Raw genomic sequence first — 22,279 nt, forward strand, 5'->3', positions numbered from 1 at the left:
AAAAAAAAAAAAAAAAAAGAGTTGATCCAGCAACTGAATGAACAAATGTGCAGTGTGCTGTCTTCTGAGGGGCAAAATGCAATGGTTTCCAACAGCAGAATGCCAGTAGCCTCAGGGGGTCTATAAACACCTGAATCAGACTTCATTAAAGTTATACATGTACCGCAAATACTCTTTTTTATTATTTTCTACTTAGTTCAGGTGCACATGTGTAGGTTTGTTGTATCAATAAACTCATGGCATGGGGGTTTGTTGTACAGGTTATTTCATCACCCACGTATTAAGCCTGGTATCCATTAGCTATTTTTCCCGATCCCCTCCCTCATCCCACCCTCCACCCTCTGAGGGGCCCCAGTGTGTTTTGTGACCTTCTATATGTCCATGTGTTCTCATCATTCATCTCCCACTTATAAGTGAAAACATGCGGTATTTGATCTTCTGTTCCTGTGTTAGTTTGCTAAGGATAATGGCCTACAGCTCCATCTATGTTCCTGCAAAGGACATGATCTCATTCTTTTTTATGGCTGCATAGTATTCCATGGTATATATGTACCACGTTTTCTTTATCCATTCTATCACTGATGGGCATTTAGGTTGATTCCCTGTCTTTGCTATTATGAGTAGGCTGCAATCAACATACGCATGCATGTGACTTTATAACAGAATGATTTATATTCCTTTGGGTATATACCCAGTAATGGGATTGATGGGTTGAAAGGTATTTCTGTTTTTAGGTTTTTGAGGAATCACCACACTGTCTTCCATAGTGGTTGAACTAATTTACACTCCCACCAACAGCGTATAAGTGTTCCTTTTTCTCCACAACCTCACCAGCATCTGTTATTTTTTGACTTTTTGATTAAAGAAGCAAACAAAGGTATTTTATGTGCCACTTTTCAATATGCCAGAAGCTACAAATGAATTAACTTGAGTTCTCATGAACCGATTGTTAGGTAAATGTCATAAATTTTGAATTTTTGAATTTCTAGCAATGAAACATACTTTCATTGAGTTCAGACATAGAGATCCGTGTCAGTTTTTTTTACGGTTCATCTCTCTGTCACTCACAGACACAGCAGACACACACACGCACATGCACACACGCTTATTTTTAAATTATGGATCATCCTTCTAGTTTTGTTAATTTTATTCCCATTTTGCTCTCATTCATTTTAGATTCAAAACTTGTACAAATTTCATGGCTACACAAATTATTTCACGTGCCTAAAGAAGGCTAAAGAAATTTAACCTAGTTTGAGGATGTACAATTGTGAACGTTGTCAAAATCAAAATGGAGTCACCAATGTCCAGAAAACCCTGACATTAGAGCAGGAGGAGGCCATGAAGAGGGTTCTCACACTTGTATACCTGATAAAAAAGAGACTCGACAAAAACCACAAAGGCCATTGCAATCTTTTTTTTTTCCCCTGCCACCAGGCTGGAGTGCAGCTGTATGCTCTCGGCCCACTGCAACCTCCACCTTCTGGGTTCAAGTCATTCTCCTCCCTTAGCCTCCCGAGTAGCTGGGATTACAGGCACGTGCCACCACGCCTGGCTAATTTTTGTGTTTTTAGTAGAGACTGGGTTTCACCATGTTGGCCAGGATGGTCTTGAACTCCTGACCTCAAGTGATCCGCCCGCCTCAGCCTCCCAAAGTGCTAGGATTACAAGCATGACCCACCGCACCCCACCAGGCCACTGCAATCTTACACAAAAAATACTTCTGCAAGGACATCTGTCCAGTGACTACCTGTCCAACCTCAGACAAGCATCAGTCTTGTTATTAATCTTTGGAGCCAAGGATAATTATTTCAAAAAGATTATGGAATCCTCACTTACAAACCTCTGTCTTCCTTTATCTCCCTAGATACCCACATAGTTTACAATGGCACGTGTATTCCCATTGCAAAGCCCTGTTCCCAAATCAATCTCTTTTCTTTTAGAGAGCCCCTCTCTGTTTGTTAAGTTGACACTATCTTGAAGGTCAAATCAATGAGCTCTGTGGGAAGAGAGGTAGTGCCAATTTCCAGAACATTCTACCAGCTGAGACTCTGAAGGGAGCTTACCTTGCCAGCCCCAAACAAGTGGCAGCCCTTGACAGCTTCAAAAATGTTGGGTGAGATGTCGGGCTGGGCAGGCAGGTGGGACTGCGCCAGGGACTGTTTTACTTTCTTCACATCCACAAGACACAGTGCCCGCTCTTCTCCTGAACGGGAAAAGGAACAACCTCTCGTCAGCGTGAAGCCGTTAAGTAAAGGTACGGGATGGTGGTTCTAGTTCTAGTCACAAGTAATAGTCACAAGAGGCCACACAGATGATCTGAGTTTTCCACAAATCCCTATAAACACATTTTAGGTCCATGATTTATTTATTTATTTATTTTTAATTTTTGAGACAGAGTCTTCTCTGTTGCCCACACTGGAGTGCAATGGTGCGATCTCAGCTCACTACAACCTGTGCCTCCCGGGTTCAAGCGATTCTCCTGCCTCAGCCTCCTGAGTAGCTGGGATTACAGGCGCGTGCCACCACACCGGGCTAATTTTTTTTTTTTGTATTTTTAGTAGAGATGGGGTTTCACCACGTTGGTCAGGCTGGTCTCGAACTCTTGACCTTGTAATCCACCTGCCTCAGCCTCCCAAAGTGCTGGGATTACAGGTGTGAGCCACCGTGCCTGGCCCCGGTCCATGATTTAAATCTAAGACAAAAACATTTGGCCTTTTAGTCAAGATTCTGAAGAGGGTGGAATTCTGCAGACATAAAATTGGAGAATGTGAACTGTACTTTCAAACATGCTCCCCAGCAAAGTAAAGAAAGAATGTGTGAGGGAGGAATGAGGGGGCATTCTATGAAAAAACAGGCTTAGACTATCCAAATTTGTGGATGTCAGGAGAGACAAAAGGCTGAGGAACTGTTCCAGATTAAAGGAGACTAGAGAGGCATGATTAAATGCAATGCAAATTCTGGGACATTATAGAAGCCACGAGTAAAATCCAACTATGGGCAGCATAGTGGATACATGTATTATAGTAAGGGTAAATTTCCTAAATGCAAAAATTATAGTATGTGAAACTATTCTATATGATACTCTACATGTGGATACATGTCATTATACATTTTTCAAAACCAACAGAACGTATACCACCGAGAGAACTCTAATGTAAACCATAGGCTTGGGGTGACAACGATGTGTCAGTGTCAACGTGTCAATGTAGGTTCACTGACTATAACAAACGTGTCACTCTGGTGGGGGATGTTGGTAGTGGGGGAGGCTATGCATGTACGAGAATGGGGGTATATGGGAACTCTCTGTACCTTTCAATTTTGCTGTGAATCTAAAACTTCTCTAAAGAATAAAATAAGGAAGAGAGGGAGGAAAACGAGCTGAGATTAAGAAAGGCCAGTTCTTGACCACAGTATGTCAGTCCCTGGATCCAGCCATGCCTGAAACAAGACCTAACTGTTGATGTTTTAAACACTGAATCGATATATTATTGTTTTCCCCCTTTAAAAATAATGTCAGTAACACAGACAGAGAGAAATAAATTGTGCCCTGGTTATGTGACAGAATGCCTTCAATCCTTAGGTTGATATACTGAAGAACTTGGCATCATACCTGCAACTAACTCTCAAATGGTTCAGGAAAGTATGTGTGTGTGTGTTAAGAAGAGAGGAAAAAAATTATGACAAAATATTAGCAAATGATGACTCAAAAGAGATCACAGAGTAACAGAGCAAGCAAGCTCTAAGAAGGTCATGACCCACAGTGGTTTTCTTGCAATCAGGACAAAGTGTTTGGCTTTAGTGAGTCTTTGAGGCTTAGAACTCTTCACTTGGCCTAACAGTGGGATGTTCTTTGGGAATGTCAGACTGTGCTAAACTGGATACTGGAAGGGAATTAAATCTGGACAGAGGGGGTCCATTAACTGAGGCTTGGGCATCTATGGGGACACAGAGATAAGAGCTACGACGGCTCGCGTCTACTATTTTGTGTTTTACGAGCATGAAACGTGGCTTCAACACATTGGCTTCCTTGAAAGTAAAGAAAAAGCACCATTGTCCTTGGCCTCACACCTGCTATCATGAGTAGCTTCTCCAGGTCCTTGATAATATAAATTTGGAAGACTGCTCCAATTCCTGGGACGTGCGTTAGGGAGTTTTTCAAGACATTCAGGGCGTAGAGCCCTTCCTCGGTGCCCACCAACACCACCTGCAAGGGCAGAAGTCCGAAGGCAGAACATAAGCATGGTCACGTCACCAGAACAATCTCTAGTAAGAGCAACAAGGCCTCCACAGCCTTTTCTTTCTTGATGGGGTGTGACTGTAACCAGACACCAGCTGGCCATGCCCACACAAGCATTACCTGGTCACTGAAGGGCAGTGTGCAGTTCATGTCTAGACGGTCATCACCTTCCAGTTTCAGCAGGGAGTTTCCAAGCAATTTCTTTTCATAGGTGAAAGAAAAGAAAAAAAGAAGACGTCGTGAGGCTGATCTGTTCAGACCAAGCCATCCAGAGAGACCAAGAGAAGGTTAAGGCCCAGTCATTCCTGGAAATGCTCAGAAACACACATATGCTCTTAGCTCACCCCGTATTTTGATCTGAGCTCCAAATGCAAAATGTGAGTGCTATTGTTATCTCTGGGGCAGTTGTTAATTAGCATCTGAGTTATAACTTGGCTGGGATGCAGAAATAAGGGAGTGTAGTAGACATGGAAAGCTATTCTGTGATAAGAAATAAGCTGAAGCTGCCGGGCGCGGTGGCTCAAGCCTGTAATCCCAGCACTTTGGGAGGCTGAGACAGGCGGATCACGAGGTCAGGAGATCGAGACCATCCTGGCTAACACAGTGAAACCCCGTCTCTACTAAAAAATACAAAAAACTAGCCGGGCGAGGTGGCGGGCGCCTGTAGTCCCAGCTACTCAGGAGGCTGAGGCAGGAGAATGGCGTAAGCCTGGGAGATGGAGCTTGCAGTGAGCTGAGATCCGGCCACTGCACTCCAGCCCGGGCGACAGAGCAAGACTCCGTCTCAAAAAAAAAAAAAAAAAAAAAGAAAAGAAAAGAAATAAGCTGAAGCTAAGGAGATTTCACCTGTGCAGGGTTAATAAGACACATGAAAGACTCCTTCCCCCATAAGGCTGCAGCAGAAGTGCAAAGGCACAGTGTTAGCAGCGAGCCAGCATGCCTCTGCATCTCTTTACCTGAACCCAGGCAGGCAGAAGCTCGTAAGAAACACAGTCTCGGGCCTATTGTACACATATTAACAAGGATTTCAGTAAAAGGCTCACATGTGTGATAACAAACAAGTCATCCAAACAGGTCTAACCACTGAGTAAAGTTCTTTTCAGGAGGCTCGTGGTTAAGAATCCTCCAACTGCTAACACAAAAAGTGTTTATTAGGAGTGAAGAGTCTGAAAAGAGCTGTTTGGTCTTCACTGGAGCAAACGCCAATGAGCAATGAGCACTGTTTGTATCCTGGAACATTCTAGGTGGGGTGATGCCAATCACAGCACACCTACGTTTCTAACAGTTTAAGGATAAGTAGGACTCCAAACCTGCCTACGGAAGAGCAAATACTGCAAAAACAACTGAGATGCTTATGAAAAGCCTTCCTGGAGGGGACGCAGCTGCCAGCAGCCTATTGTGCTGCTTCATGGCCAAAGTGTTTCTAACTCAAGTCTTCAAACCAGACAAACTCATTTGAGTAAACAGGAGAGAGGATTTCCTTATAAGTACACTTGCTGTTGCATCGCCACAACCAAGGTCTACAATGCCACCAGAGCAGGCTACCGATGCCAATTCCCCCATTCTTTTTCCTTTGTTTTGTTTTCACAGTCCATGTCTCACTCTGTTGCCCAGGCTGGAGTACAGTGGCACAATCATAGCTCACTGCAGCCTCAAACTCCTGGGCGATCCTCTGGCCTCAGCCTCCCTACTAGCTGGAACTACAGGTGCATGTCACCACACCTGGTTTTCTTTCTTTCTTTTTATAAGAGATGGAATCTTGCTATCTTGCCCAGTCTGGTTTCAAACTCCTGGACTCAGGTGATCCTCCCGCCTTGGCCTCCTGGGTCACTGGGACCACAGGCATGAGCCACCGCATCCCTGATTCCCACATTCTAAATGGCTCATGATGCCACACAAGCTACCTTGGCATTTGTGCCTTCTTCACCACCAGACTCCTGGCCATGACACAGTCTAGAGCCATCAGCCCTCAGAGAGGGAGCCCGAGGAGAATCAAGACGGCCAATGGGATTCTCGTCGTTAACAGCAGTTACCAAGTCAGCCCCCTTTACAAAGACAACCTCCAGGGCCCGTTTTCATACTCACAGCATCGGCTTCTGCTTTTTCCCTAGAAACTCTCCCACCTGCGACAACTGATTCTAAGGCGGTGACCCAGCGCTGTTTGTCAGGGAAGCTGGGAGCTAGCAAGTAGAGGGTTCTCCCGGGCCAGCAGGTGGTGTGCGGGTGAGATTCCATCTTCAGTATGTATGGGACATCTAGGAGATTTCACAGAGAGCACAGGATTGGGTGTGGATTTCCCCCCGTTCCCACTGGGAGGGACGGCTCTGAGAGATCAAAGTTCCCACCAAACCACGCAAATCCCAGTTACCACCAAGGCGGGGAGCGGAGGAAGATGGGCCTCCTTTGCAGAGCCAATCTTCCCTGTACCACCCCTCTGTCCCTGCTGATTGGCCAAGCCCGGCCCACCTCCAGGGCGGGGCTCCTCCGGCTCCTCCGGCTCCTCCTCACCTGCTTTGGCTGTATTTGCGAGTTCGGAAGCACCAACGGCACCATGAATAGATACATCCCCGTCGGGAAGGCACAGCTCAAATTCTTCCACAGGCCTCTGTCCAGCTTGGTGCAAAGAGGAAGGGCAGAAAGAAAAACAAAAGAACAGGAACAAGAACAAGGGGAGAAGAGAGGAGAAGAGAGAGCAAGAGAGACAGCAAGGGAGAGAGAGACAGGGTACGTGTGTAAAGAGAGGCGCACAAGAACAAGGAAGGGACAGAGGTGTGCAGAGAAGGCAGAGAGGGAAGATAAAAAAAAATAAAGTGTGTCAGATGAGTAGCACAGTCAAATTTCTGATGACGATGCGGATTTATGGGTTAGTTGACTGAGGCAGAAGTTCTCGGAAGGTGTATTAGCAGGTGGAATCTTCAGGGCAGCGCCCTGCGGGTTCTTCAGGGGGGAGACCTATAGATGTGAGTATCGCACCAATAACCTTTAGAGAAGTCATTTAGTTTGTAAGTTTCAAAAATGGAAAAGCGTAGAAGGCTTGCAAGGCAGTCCAAAAACCAAAGCCTTCGCGCCAGCACTGGGGAGACCTGGGTTAGCCACGTGCAATGACCTTCCCCCTGAATTATTAATTTACCTTCTCTGGCTTCATTGTCATAAATGAGGACTTTTGATCCCTCCAGGACAATGTACTTCCTGTCCCAGCCTTGCTGTCCTCGTTTGTTATTCCTGGGGAAAGCAAGATGGAAAAGAAAAATGTCTGAACTCAGAAGAATCATCGGGCTGGGGGATGGGATGAGGGGGTGGCAGAATTCCTAGAAAAGACACTTCCCTAGAAAACATCAGGGACAGGAGTGGCTTGTGCCAGCGCCTGCTCCAGCCCAAGTCACCCTGCCACGGTACCTGGGCACCTTCATCCACCCTTCCAGGTGCAAGCTGCTGCTGGGCTCCTTGGTCTGGAGACCCGGGGAGTTCATTTTGTCGCGGCAGAAGGCCTCAGTGAAGTGTGTGGCGTATTCGGCAGGCAGGCCGCAGGTGGCTGGCAAGCACGTGGAGCACTTGGGGTGACACATCACCTGACATTCTAGGGAAGAACAGTGAGCAACGTGAGGGCATGCTTAGCTGACCCGGGACCCTTCCCTTCCTCTGCCAGCGAACCCCTGGGCTTCTCCACCCCATCCAGGCCCAGAGAATCTGGCCCTGACTTGCAGGTAGTCTCCTGAGCTTCCCCTGGTGCCAGGCCCCTGCAGAAAGGGGAAACAAAAGTGCCAAGTGCTCTTGATCCAGTTTTCCAGGCTTCAATCCAGGCCGCCCACAAACAGGTGTGTGAAGAACATACTTGCATGTTTCAGTTGGAGCCAGCGGAAAGGTAGGGAGAGACCAGCCTGACAAAAAGGGGCTGGAAATTAGCAAAGCCTAAGGCACTTTGAGCAGCAGGTTGGAGTCATGAGCTGCAGACATATATAAACTCGCAGCTTCAAAAGGGGGAAATAGCATCCTCCCACTGAAATAAGAAGCTCGAAAATGAATGCACTACATGATGAGTTAGAAAAAAATCACCTCCACCTGACAGACTTTTTTTAGCTGGAGACACACAGGTGCCCAGCACAGATGCACAACTGCTGATCTTACCGAGACATTTGGATGCTTGGCGTCCAAAGTGCACGGTATCCAGACACACAGCACACTTTGTGGCTCGCATGTTCAGTCCTACGTTGAATCGGTGAGGAATATTGTGGTGCATGCGTTCCTTAAGACGCCGACTAAATTCTGGAGGAAAATATTTTAAAAAATCATTACAGTACTGCAAATGATCCCATCAGGAAAGTGAAAAGACAACCCACAGAAAGGGAAAAAATACTTGCAAATCAAATCTCTGATAAGGGACTCATATCTAGAATATATAAAGAACTCTTACAACTCAATAATAAAAAGACAACCCAGTTTTTAAATGGGCCAAGAATTTAAACAGACACCTCCCCAAAGAGGATAAATGGCCAACAAGCACATGAAAAGATGCTCAATATTATTAGTCATTAGAGAGATGCAAATCAAAATCCCAAGCAGACACCACGTCACAACCACTAGGATGTCTACAGTCTAAAAAAAGGAAGGTAAGTGTTGATGAGGATGTGGAGAAACTGGAACCCTCGCACATTTCTGGTGGCAGTCAGTCTAGTAGTTCTGTAAAAAGTTAAACATAGTTATCCCAGGAACCAGCAGTTCCACTCCTAGCTATATACCCAAGGGGACTGAAAACATATGTACCCACAAAAATCTGTACATAAATTGTTCACAGCAGCATAATTTATGACAGCTAAAAAGTGGAAACAACCCAAATGTCCATCAATGGTGATATGGTTTGGCTGTGTCCCCACCCAAATCTCATCTTGAATTGCAGCTGCCGTAATTCCCATGTGTTGGGAGGGACCTGGTGGGAGATAACAGAATCATGCAGGCAGTTTCCCCCATACCGTTCTTGTGGTAATGAATAAGTCTCATGAGATCTGATGGTTTTATAAGGGGAAACCCCTCTCGTTTGGTTCTTATTCTCTTTTGCCGCTGCCATATGAGACATGCCTTTTGCCTTCCACCATGATTGTGAGGCCTCCCCAGCCACATGGAACTGTGAGTCTATTACACCTCTTTTCTGTATAAATTACACAGTCTCGGGTATGTCTTTATCAGCATTGTGAAAATGGACTAATGAAAATAGATGAATGGATAATCAAATGTGCCATCTACACAATGGAATATTATTCAGTCATGAAAGGAATGAAGTTCTGATACATGCTACAACATGGGTGAACCTTGAAAACATTACATTCCATGAAAGAAGCCAGACACAAAAGGTCACATGCAGTATGATTCATCTATATGAAATGTCTAAGAGAGCAGATCGACAGAGACAGAAAGTAGATTGGTGGTTGCCAAGAGGAACATTAGTGGAAGGAGAATGGGGGGACCGATAATGTGTATGGAGTATTTTTTGGGTGGGGGGGGTGCCAAAATTGTTCAAAAGTTGGAATGTGATGAGGGTTACACGACCCTATAAACTTACTGAAAAAGACTGAATTGTACATTTTTAATGAGTGAACTGTATGGTATGCAAATTACATCTCAATAAAACTATTAAAACCATTAGAACAGGTTAGTTACAGATTTTGAAACTATTAACACTAACAGATGCATCTAGATTTATAAGACTCAACTTAAAATCTCCATTATCCAGTTGTTAGGAATCAGGCTTTGTTTAAGAACATGTTACTGGTAGGAGATTCACTGCCTATATAATGGCGTAGATGTCTGTGGGCATAAAGAAACATTAGCTTTTAAATCAATTGTTTGTAAATATTTTAGTTGTGAAAGCTTTGTTTTCCAGATGAAATCATGTATCTAGAGCTTTTCAGAATCCAGTTTAAAAATCACTATTATGAATTACAGGATTTCTAATTATCAAATATATTAAACAACTGAAGAATTCTTTTATGTCAAATTTTTCCATGAGTAAATTCCTTTTGTTCAAAATACAACTTTTATGAATATAAGAATTTATGGATGAAATGTAAATACAAGAACAGATTCTTACATTTGTACTCCAGACTGTTAAAATTAAGAAGATAAGCTGGGTGCAGTGGCTCATGCCTGTAATCCCAGCACTTAGGAAGGCAGAGGCGGGAGGACTGCTTGAGCCCAGGAGTTCAAGACCAGCCTAGGCACCATAGCGAGACCCTGTTCTCCACAAAGAGGAAAAAAATTTAACAAGATTGATTTTTTTCCATGTAATAGGCACCCTCTCAACAGTGACCTAACTAATTAGAAGCAACTTTCTTTTTTTTTTTTTTTTTTTTTTGAGACGGAGTCTCGCTCCGTCGGAGTGCAGTGGCTGGATCTCAGCTCACTGCCAGCTCCGCCTCCCGGGTTTACGCCATTCTCCTGCCTCAGCCTCCCGAGTAGCTGGGACTACAGGCACCTGCCACCTCACCCAGCTAGTTTTTTTGTATTTTTTAGTAGAGACGGGGTTTCACCGTGTTAGCCAGGATGGTCTCGATCTCCTGACCTCGTGATCTGCCCGTCTCGGCCTCCCAAAGTGCTGGGATTACAGGCTTGAGCCACCACGCCCAGCCAGAAGCAACTTTCAATATAGTAATCCCCACTTATGCTCAGGGGATACATTCCAAGACCCCCATTGGATGCCGGAAACCACGGATGGTACTGAACCCTATATATACTGTTTTATCAATCTGATAACCAAGACAGCTACTAAGTGACTAATGGACAGGGAGCGAATACAGTGTGGATATGCGGGACAAAGGGATGATTTGCATCCCAGGCAGCATGGAGCAGGACTGTGTGCAATTTCCTCATGCAACTCGGAACGGCACTCAATTTAAAACCTAATAATTGTTTATTTCTGGAATTTTTCATTTAATATTTTTAGAGCACAGATATCCACATAACCGAAACCACAGGAAGTGAAGCCCTGGATAATAGGGGACTACTATGGAAAGAAAATATCAGGATCCAAATTTCTGAATCCAACTCTGGTAGAACCATTAGAACAGGTTAGTTACAGATTGTGAAACTATTTTAACATTAACAGATGCTTAGGCCGGGCGCGGTGGCTCAAGCCTGTAATCCCAGCACTTTGGGAGGCCGAAACGGGCAGATCACGAGGTCAGGAGATCGAGACCATCCTGGCTAACACGGTGAAACCCCGTCTCTACTAAAAAATACAAAAAAACTAGCCGGGCGAGGTGGCGGGTGCCTGTAGTCCCAGCTACTCGGGAGGCTGAGGCAGGAGAATGGCGTAAACCCGGGAGGCGGAGCTTGCAGTGAGCTGAGATCCGGCCACTGCACTTGCACTCCAGCCTGGGCGACAGAGCGAGACTCCATCTCAAAAAAAAAAAAAAAAAAAACAGATGCTTCTAGATTTATAAGGCTCAACTTAAAATCTCTATTACCCAGTGATTAGGAATCAGGCTTTGTTTAAGAACATGTTACTGGTACGAGACTGACTGACTATACGATGGTAGGCTGTCCTTACAACATCACCCCCCTTCCTTTCTTGGAAACGTGCAAGGAATAAATAACAGTAATGCACTTTGAAACTGTTTCATGCAATATACGTGAAGGAGCAATATACTGTAGTATTATCACTATTCAGGGAAGTTTCAGTGGACACCACAACCAGAACCAATGCTTTCCTCTATCTTGTCACCACCATTTTAATGACTTTAAGATTAAAGCTCTTTGGCTGGGCGCAGTGGCTCAAACCTGTAATCCCAGCACTTTGGGAGGCCAAGGCAGTTGGATCGCTTGAGGTCAGGAGTTCAAGACCAGCCTGGCTGACATGGTGAAATCCTATCTCTACTAAAAACATAAAAACATTAGCCGGGCATGGTGGCTCATGCCTATAATCCCGGCTACTCAGGAGGCTGAGGCATGAGAATCGCTTGAGCCTGGGAGGCAGAGGTTGCAGTGTGCTGAGATCATGCCACTGCTCTCCAAGCCTGGGCAATAGAGTGAGACTCTGTCTCAAAAAAAAAAAAAAAAGCTCTGTGATTCAAGGAGTTATATATACACAGGAGGAAGAAAATAACTTCTGGCTAAAGAAAAACAACAGCAACAAGAAAACACCATCTGGTTTACAACCAAAACAGGCTTGATTGCAATGCCATGATGCTAAACCACAGCTCTACCCTAGTGTTCCTAAGACATTCCAAACCAGCTTCCTTGGTCTTTTCTTAAGTTCTTTTAATCTCTAGGTAAACAGAGTACGTTTGAGACCAGAAAGAGAACTCCTCACACTGGTAGAAATATACATTGGCACAAACTACCAATACTCAAAATGTATATGACCTTTAACCCAATGATTCATTTCCCAGGAATTTCTCCAAGCACAACACCCACAGAGGCACAGGATGTCCTCTGCAAGGTGTTTACAGTAACAGGGGATTGGAAACAACCTAAATGGCCATCAACAGGAGCCTGGTTTAACAGGTGAATTGCGTGCTCACACTACAGAATACTGTGTGGTTCTCTGAAAGAATGGGGTTGGTCCTTATTTACCAATGTGAAACCTCTAAGATAGCACTAATGAAATGAAGGTGTCTTGCAGTGTATACTGTAGTGGGCTATGATACTTATAAAAGAAAAAAGTCCTGAGAGATGTGCTTATTTTTTCTTGTTTTTGTTTCTGAGATGGAGTTTCACTCTTGCTGCCCAGGCTGGAGTACAATGGCTTGATCTTGGCTCACTACAACCTCTGCCTTCCAGGTTCAAACAGTTCTCCTGCCTCAGACTCCCAGGTAACTGGGATTACAGGCACGTGCCACCACGCCCGGCTAATTTTGCATTTTTAGTAGAGATGGGGTTTCTCCATGTTGGTCAGGCTGGTCTTGAACTCCCAACCTCAGGTGATCCGCTCACCTCGGCCTCCCAAAGTGCTGGGATTACAGACGTGAGCCACTGCGCCCAGCCAAGACTGACTTTTTAATCTTTATCCCCTAGTATTACTTGTAATTTTTACCATATGCCTGCATGTCTTAGTCAACTAAAAAGAAATTTCCATACAACAACGGCCCCTTGAGAACATACCCTCTGGAGTTGAAGACTCCTTTCTGCGGCTGGATGGCGGGGCCAGCAGGCTCATGGCACTGGGCTGGTGCTCTGGTGACCGCACGATGGCGGACATGGCGATCTGCTGCCTCGCGGTGGCTGGCGTGGATGGGTGTGGGTGGTCCGTCGCTTTGCGGTGGGCAGCTGCAGAGAGACCAGGACAATGCCTTTTGGTTAGCTGGGTAGCCTAGAGAACCAAACCAAGCGGACTGTCCCTGGGCTGTCTTTCAAGTACCCGAGACCAAAAGAATATGCATCACATGAACTTGGCAATGCACTGGGGCTATACGTTTTTCAGACATGGGATGTCTGGTCTGAAAGCATATGGGCCATAAACAGACACTGAACTAGTTAGTCTTGGCTGATCTCACTGAGATCAATCCTCTGCCTTTTCCACAGCCTTGAGCACTTTGGAGAGAGTGAGCCCCTACCTTCCTCCCGGGCGGACCGGAGCTCGATGCGGGTCTTCTGAAGGGCTTCCTCTAGCTCTGCACAGCGAGCTTTCTCCTTCTCCAGGGCCAGCTTCAGCTCATTGTACTGCAGAGGAACCTGTGTGGGCAAAGCAGGGTCCTCTTTCCGTCGACTAAATAAACCCTAGCAATGGAAACAGAGATATTTCCTAACTCCTGGAAACTGGCACTTGAAACTAGCTAAAGGAAATCTGACTCGGGAGGAGCAAACCACAAAAGCCAGGAGCATACTCACTGTAAGTGTATTTAGTAAAAATGGCATGTGAATTGGGGGAAGGGTAGGCTGAGCCACAGCCCGTTCCAGTCGGCTGAAAAAAATAGGGGTGCGGAAGTTTTCACCAAGAGGATTAAAGATGCTTGAATGGCCACCACCTCTTCCTTTAGCATTGCCAAGACAGGAGAGTCATGTCCTGAGTCTTTCCCATTCAAAAAATGGAATCAGGAGAGTATGGAGTATGGAGTCAGGAGAGATGGTTCAGAGGTCACTCTTGCCTTGAAATATGTCTCATGATGCTCAATTACAAGACACAGAGATGAGTGTTTTGTAAAAGGAAGCAAAATTTTAAAAGGAATGCTAAAATGAGGTCAAAACAAGGGGCTTACTCAAAAAAAAAAAAAGGCAAATGAAAATATTTACTATACATGGAAAAAGGAAAAGAGAATAATGCAACTTAAAAAAAAAGTTAACTAAAAAAAAAATAACAAATGGAAACACCCTAACTAAATCAAGTGACATAACCAGATAACAGTTCACTGCTAAAATAAAAAAGATTAAATATCATAAGCATAACAACCATATACAGTCACGCAGCATGCAAGAAAATCCTTCCCATGCAGCCAACGTCTAGTGGGAGGTGGCCTTTGAATGTTGTGCTCATCCCCTTACAGCGAAGACAGCATCGGAAATACTGAGATAACTGTCATCTTCAGCCCTCCACTCCTTCCTCCTAGGTATTCTAAGTCATCAAGGCCTCTCCTGTAAAACCACTGCCACTGCCACTATGGTAGGCTTCTGCATTTGGAAGGAAACTGCAAGCTCCTTTGAAACTTTTCTTGGAACTGAGAACACCTGGCCAAACCTAGTATGAAGGCTTTAGTGGGAAAAGCATGTATAGATTGGGCTTATGAAAAACAGTCTTCTCATGTGCACTATGTATAACCCTGCCCCTAGTTTGTAATTCATCTCTTACGATCTAAAAGGGATGTTCAGTACTTGGCAGAGGGGAGAAGTGTCCAGTCAGACATTTCAGGCAGGTCACTCCAACTCCCCGAGTTCTTGTCTCTTTGTGAGCCAGTCAAAAGGACTGGACTAGATCACTGTTAAAGTCCTTTCTGGAGTGTGGTATGATAGACCTGAGCTGCTGAAGCCCCATACTCGTGACTTGCTAACCCCCTCTGGAGTCATGTATGCATGACTTAGGTATAAATCTTTCTCTCTGCATACACCCCCTCTGCTCCAGCTGCTGTGTGTGTGGGCTGGAGAGGGATGACTTCTTTAACAGAGAAAGATACTACGATTTGAATGACCATAAACAAAAAGTAGTTTGTTACACTTGATTAATGATATCTTTCGATCAGACCTATTATAATTATCTCAAAATCTATTTTTCAACCCAAAATAAAACCAAAAATAAAAAAGAAGTGTACTTTGTTTTCTTCTACGTTTCTATGATGATATATCGCAGTGGTGTGCACTGAGCCATGAATGATGAGTGAAACTGACAATTCCCACTTTTCAAACACTTAGACTCACCTTTTTCTTTTTAGCAGGTTGGTCCATTTTGGCTTGCAGAAAATCGATGAGTTTGGTTTGTTGAGAAATAGTGCCTTCCATTTTCACCTTTTCATGAGAATAGAGAACCTAAAATTCAAGAAAACACACTAACCTCAAACCTAGACAGAAGTCTACTTTTAAAGGTGGTACTTTAAGAAACTAAACAGTGAAGCTGTTAGGATGCTAACATATGAAAATTCAACACGAACAGTACTGAGTCGGTATTTATTTAGTCCGAATTTTACTGCAAAGGAGAAAAAAAGATGTATTTATAGATAAATATGTGAAAAAGTAAAAATAGCAACAGGTTCATTGTAGGTCATGGTCACTATAGAAATCTTCCAACTTCTCTGAATGTTTGAAATCTTTGAAAATAAAATCTTGGGGAAAATACACACAAATATGCAGCACAAAGATACCGACCATTTTACCAGATGACTCTACCATCATGCTTTGCCTCTGCAGACCATTTTATTTATTTATTTACTTATCTGTTTGTTTGTTTGTTTATTTTCTTGAGACAGTCTTGCTCTGTTGCCCAGGCTGGAGTGCAGTGGCATGATCTCAGCCCACTGCAACCTCCACCTCCTGGGTTCAAGCCATTCTCCTTCCTCAGTCTCCCGAGTAGCTGGGACTACAAGCACCCGCCACCACGCCCAGCTAATTTTTGTATTTTTAGTAGAGATGGGGTTTCACCATGTTGGCAAGGCTGGTCTCGAACTCCTGACCTCAGGTGATCTGCCCACCTCAGCCTCCCAAAGTGCTGGGATTACAGGCATGAGCCACTGAGCCCAGCTGTGCAGACCATTTTTAAGCAGATTCCCTCTGCCAGTCCTCACCTGAATGTTTTCCAGCTGATACTCCAGGTCACTTCTTTCTGTCTTCAGCAGATCAGCCCGATCTAGAGCTTCTTGCAGTCCTTGAGTCAGACGGAAAATGTGATTTTTCTGCAGGTCCATCTGCTGCTGTAATTTGGCTTGCTAGTGGGGAGAAGGGCCAGGGAAATGCTTGATACTGCACACAATACAATTTGTTCCCCTGCTGTTCCTATTTCAAACTAATTTCAGGCATGGCACCAGAAGTACAGCTTTCGAAATCATCTCAATTCAGAATTACCAATTGTCATCTATTCCAAAAGGATGCAAGCACAGTTAAAATGAATTTGCACAGAAACCTCTGCCAGCCAACAAGTCCCAAGATCCCTACCGTCACAGGAAGTACAGGCTGCAGGGTTGGCCTTCCCAGAGTTCCAACTGAGGATATTTTGATACATTAAGGTGAGGATATTTTGGATGGCATGAGCCATCTGAGTTGACCTCTAAAGCAGTTCGACTCAGTGCCATGACAACTAAGGTCCAATGTGTCTTTATTTTTTGTTTTCAAGATCTTAATCATTGCTATGAGAAATTACTCCATGCATGCAGTGTGGTATACACAAAGAGAAATCATATCATCCCTTACTTAATAAGCGCCCCATCAGAGTGAGAGACCCCAACAAGTACATGAATAGCCACAATCACGGGAGATATTTCTACAACGTCGGGGGAAAAGAAGAAGATCCCAGAAGTACAGAGTGTTGGTAAAACCCAGAAAAGCAATTCAATTGAGTATATTGAAAATAGTTTTGTGCTGTAAATCTCGCTCTAATTTTTATAATGGAAGTTAACAGAAAACAGGACAGGCTATAAAGACGCTGGTTTTGTCGTTCTTTTTCCTAAAACGCATCCGTTTCTAAAAAAGCAGGAGAGAGCAGGCATCCTGATGAGATAGTGCTTGATTTTATTCAAACCCTGGATTATAGCTTAACAACACTTACTGGGGCCCAAATAATCTCTTCCCTGGTAGCCTGGGTCCTCTGCAGACTTAGGGACAGAGAGCTACTCAAAGCAATAAACATCACCACTGGAGATTCCCAAAGGCCTATGGCAGCCCCCAAACTCCTCCATCCCAGCAGGCCCAGAGCCAATGATAATCTCAGAATTTCCTGGCCCTCAGAATTTCCTCTGGACAGAGAGGAAAAACCTCTGTTTTTCTTTCCATTTACATTCCTCACCTGCCCTTCCTCTTAACAGGTAGCTGATTCCCTAAGGCATCATGCTGCAGTAGAAAGACGTGGATGGTGGATTCTTACAGACCCTGGTTTAAATCCTGACTTTCACACTTCCCACATCACTGATACCTGTTAAAGTCTGTATTTAGCACCTCTCGGAGCCTCAGTTTCTTCATCTGAAAGTGGGTATACTAGCTTGCCTCACTGGATGACATATTGAACACAGTGCCCAGTATACAGCAGGTGCTTACTGAATGTTTGTCCTCTCCATCTCCTTTGTCCTTCTTTCTTCCCTCCATTCAGTCAAGGTGCTCCCTCTCATCCTCCCATCTGCCTTTCTCTAACAACACTGCCACAAACCAAGAGCTACCAACTAAAGATCACTTGGGGCCGGGTACAGTGGCTCACGCCTGAAATCCCAGGACTCTGGGAGGCTGAGGTGGGAGGACTGCTTGAGCCCATGAGTTCAAAGTGGCAATGAGCTATGATTATGCCACTGCATTCCAGCCTGGATGACAGAGCAAGACCCTGTCTCTAAAAAAATAAAAACAACAATTAAAAAACAAAACAAAACCATTTGGCCTATGTGTGTAACCTGGAATTTCTCAATCAAACGACAGAGCCCCCTAAAATACAGGAAGAAAGGAAAGAAACAGCTAAGATACCCTCCTCCGCAGCATGAGTGATTTCTTCTGCAAATTACCCTCTTTAGTTTCTTCCCACTATTTTAGGACAACATTAATTACTAGGCAGAAACCAGAGAAACAAGTGCTGGGGACGAGAATCTGTTTGGTGACAGCCGAGCCCAAAATATTTTTCTAGAATAAACACATCAACTGTCCATTAGCTTTCCAAGAAATAGGTTGGTTAAAGTAAGCGGGGCATTTGTACTCTATGAAAATGTTTTTCAGAAGCATTTATCTGCTTCCCAGAAAGCAGCAAACAGAGGTATATTCATGGGCCAGTGTTAGACTGAAAGGGGGGCCTTAGCTGTGTGTTTAGACCTGTCCAACAATTTTACAAGGGTGACAGGAAACTGGCAGGAAGAAGAAAGGGGCTGTATGACAGAACAAGAGCGTGAAACAACCCCAGTGGGCTGGAAGAATGGATCAAGACCAACAAGAAAAACTTCAGTAGGATGGTAATTTTTAAATTGTCAACGGAATAAATATAGAACATAAAGACGTTTTTAAGAAAAAGCAAACTTGTGGGCCGGGCGCGGTGGCTCAAGCCTGTAATCCCAGCACTTTGGGAGGGCGAGACGCGTGGATCACGAGGTCAGGAGCTCAAGACCATCCTGGCTAACATGGTGAAACCCCGTCTCTACTAAAAAAATACAAAAAAACCTAGCCGGGCGAGGTGGCGGGCGCCTGTAGTCCCAGCTACTCGGGAGGCTAAGGCAGGAGAATGGCGTAAACCCGGGAGGCGGAGCTTGCAGTGAGCTGAGATCCGGCCACTGCACTCCAGCCTGGGCGACAGAGCAAGACTCCGTCTGAAAAAAAAAGAAAAAGCAAACTTGTGGAAAGGTAGGTAATGATTTAACAGACCAATGGTGTCAGTGATGTGATCAAAACTACCCAAAGGGCCCAGGTAATTGGCAGAGGTTTAGAGCCCAGTATGGAGATGGAAAGATTCCAATGTATTCAGTGCTATTCAGACCACATGGACTTGTAGAAACTCTCTGTGGAAAGACAAATCTACCAGAAAAGAACATCCAAAGCTTGAGGGGATCTAAAATGTTTCACTTAAAAAAAAGAAGGTGGCCAGGCGCAGTGGCTCACTCTTGTAATCCCAGCACTTTGGGAGGTCAAGGCAGGAGCATCACTTGAGCCTAGGAGTTTGAGGCCAGCCTAGGCAACATAGGGAGCCCCCGTCTATACAAAAACCTTGAAAAAATAAAAGAGAAGGCAATTTGGAGTGTGAGAGCTATTTGGATAGCTAGTTGACTATTATAGAGATAATAAAACTAGTTATCTCGCAGGAACGTTGCAAGGACCGTAACAGTTAATTCACGTAAAGTACTCAGAGAGTCAGTCACATGGTAAGTGCTAATTAAACCTTCGTTATTTTAATTATTAATCAAGTAATCTATTAATCAATATTAATCTCTCATTTTGGTTGGAGATACCAGACTACTTTCTAATTTCATGTGTTTCAACGTAATAGAACCAGTGGGTAAAAGTGCAAGGTTTCGGTTCCACATAAGAATGTTCTAAGAATGAGAGTTGCTGGAAAATGGGTTGGGATGTCCAAAGTCATTGTAAGTATTTAGGCCAAGGTTCAATGGGGAGAGTTGGGGAAGGGATCTTCTACCTTGGATGAGAGATGAATTTGACCAGGACTAGCAACTGGACTTTGATCACTGGTGTTACTTCCAATGAACTGCTGGTGGCTATAAAGTGTCATGTTGAGAAAGCTTCTGAAGTCATTTTGGGCCCAGGAGGAAAAATGTGAAAGAAAGATCCATTAGTAAAGTTTGTCAGGAGCAGGGATAAAGGGAACAGTGCTGGAAATTCAGACTGGATAATATAAAAATTCTTTCAATTCTGAGACTTTGATTCTGGCTCCATTTAAAAGTCTCCTTACAGGCTGGGCATGGTGGCTCATGCAATAATCCTAGCACATTGGGAGGCTGAGGTGGGCGGATCATTTGAGCCCAGGAGTTCAAGACCAGCTGGGCCAACATCGTGAAACCTCATCTCTACTAAAAATACAAAAAAGTAGCCGGGAGTGGCAGTGTATACCCATAATCTCAGCTACTCGGGAGGCTGAGGCAGGAAAATCACTTGAACCTGGGAGGCAGAGGTTGCAGGGAACCGAGATCACGCCACTGCACTCCAGCCTGGGCAACACAGCAAGACTCCATCTCAAAAAAAAAAAAAAAAAAAAAGGAGAAAAAAAAAATAAAAGTCTCCATACCTACGAAGAGGACACTTAGGTGGAAACCTTGGGCACATATGCTTATACAGCACACACCAACCGGGAGGCCCAATCACAATGTGGGTGATAAAGAGCATTCTTTGTTCCAGAACGGCTTCAACTGTCGCAGAAATCCGCCTCAGGCTCAATGTCAGCCAGATGTCTGTGCTCAAAAATCTTTCTGTGAGGAACATCCTGGGAAACTGGAAATGTTCTCATGTAGGTTAGAAGTGAGAAGGAGGGAACTGGATCGGGATCCCAGCACTCTATTCCTAGAGTCGTCACTGACTCACCACATAACCTTGGACCAAAGTACTGAGCTGTCAGGGCCAACTCGCCCTCTCAGAAGGAAAATAGGACAGGCAAGAGCATTGATTATTTCTGTTCTTTCTGTTTCCAGGATGTGCCTAAAGTGGGAACACTGTCTATTCATCCCAGATAAAAGACCCTAATTCTCTATTTGACCATGAGGTACATTTAACATTTCCATTGTAGTGTTGTTCTTAAGGCCACAGGGTGAATTCCTGTGTGTGTTCACCAAATGTGTGTGTGTGTGTGTTTAGTATTAATTTTATTTTTTAAATTGTTTACAGAGACAAAATACACATAACATAAAATTTACCATTTTAACCATTTTTAAGTGTATGGTTCAGTGGCATTAAGTACACTCATATTATTCTGTAACCATCACCACCATCCATTTCTAGAACTTTCCCAAACTCCCACCCATATTTTTCATTTTAATTTGTATTTTGAGACAAGTTCTCACTCTGTCACCCAGGCTACAGTGCAGTGGTACCATCAGAGCTCAGTGCAGCCTCAAACACCTGGGCTCAAGTGATCCTCCCACCTCAGCCTCCTGAGTAGCTGGGACTAGAAGTACATACCACCACACTTGGCTAATTTTTTTTTTTTTTTTTTTTTGGTAGAGGCAGGGTCTCACTATACTGCCTAGACTAGTCTCAAACTCTCAGCCTCAAGCAATCCTCATGCCTCAGCCACCCATATTTTTAAAATTATCATTCAATAAAATATTTTATACTCACCTGCAAAAATTTCACTACACTTTTCAAACTTAATACCACAACAGTATTATTTCTATCAGCAAAGTGCCTCAGGAGCTATGGGTATCATGTGACAAAACCTCATCAGCCAAAACAGGGCATTCTGGTTAATTAAACTGTCAGGCTCACTAAGGGTTAAACAGAATACTCTTTGGAGTCCAGTTTTTCATTATAAAGTGCATTTGTCCTTGCAGGTCAATCCTAAAGAACAAAGCAGAATCATCAGTGATTCAACATAGAGGGCTCTGGCTGGGGTGTCGGAGGTAGTCATCAATTTAAACAGTGATTCTCAGAGTTCTGTGAAAAGGTACCAGCCTTCACGTAAGGGACGGGTTTAGGAGATCAGTCTGAGCTTGTCTTTTATGCTTCAAAAGCAGGGCACACATTATTTTTAACTAAATTACCCAGTGTTCAAAAGCCTTCATGAAATTTGGTACTCAGAATAATCTGATAAAATTCTGCCCTGTGCAGGAAGCTAATTTGCATAGATGTCCTATCAGCATGATACTTAATATACTTTGGATATTAGCTCTAAAGAACAATTTAACGGCCAGGCGCGGTGGCTCAAGCCTGTAATCCCAGCACTTTGGGAGGCCGAGACAGGCAGATCACGAGGTCAGGAGATCGAGACCATCCTGGCTAACACGG

General features: G+C 44.2%; 1 protein-coding gene across 1 annotated transcript in view; it reads right to left on the reverse strand.

The window, feature by feature from the left end:
* CIT (citron rho-interacting serine/threonine kinase) overlaps window positions 1-22,279 on the reverse strand; it is a 189,095-nt gene that overhangs the window by 18,335 nt on the left and 148,481 nt on the right. The window contains exons 27-39 of the mRNA XM_011928724.1: window positions 16,438-16,578; window positions 15,578-15,685; window positions 13,786-13,948; window positions 13,334-13,498; window positions 8,366-8,503; window positions 7,637-7,817; window positions 7,371-7,462; window positions 6,749-6,853; window positions 6,326-6,495; window positions 5,197-5,241; window positions 4,361-4,441; window positions 4,072-4,207; window positions 2,067-2,206 (exon numbers count right to left, since the gene is read on the reverse strand). Of these exons, the coding sequence (XP_011784114.1) occupies window positions 2,067-2,206; window positions 4,072-4,207; window positions 4,361-4,441; window positions 5,197-5,241; window positions 6,326-6,495; window positions 6,749-6,853; window positions 7,371-7,462; window positions 7,637-7,817; window positions 8,366-8,503; window positions 13,334-13,498; window positions 13,786-13,948; window positions 15,578-15,685; window positions 16,438-16,578 (1,665 nt within the window). The remainder of the gene's footprint in view (window positions 1-2,066; window positions 2,207-4,071; window positions 4,208-4,360; window positions 4,442-5,196; window positions 5,242-6,325; window positions 6,496-6,748; window positions 6,854-7,370; window positions 7,463-7,636; window positions 7,818-8,365; window positions 8,504-13,333; window positions 13,499-13,785; window positions 13,949-15,577; window positions 15,686-16,437; window positions 16,579-22,279) is intronic.

Source organism: Colobus angolensis, unplaced genomic scaffold, assembly GCF_000951035.1.
Source record: "Colobus angolensis palliatus isolate OR3802 unplaced genomic scaffold, Cang.pa_1.0 Scaffold79, whole genome shotgun sequence".
Classification (NCBI taxonomy): Eukaryota; Metazoa; Chordata; class Mammalia; order Primates; family Cercopithecidae; genus Colobus; species Colobus angolensis.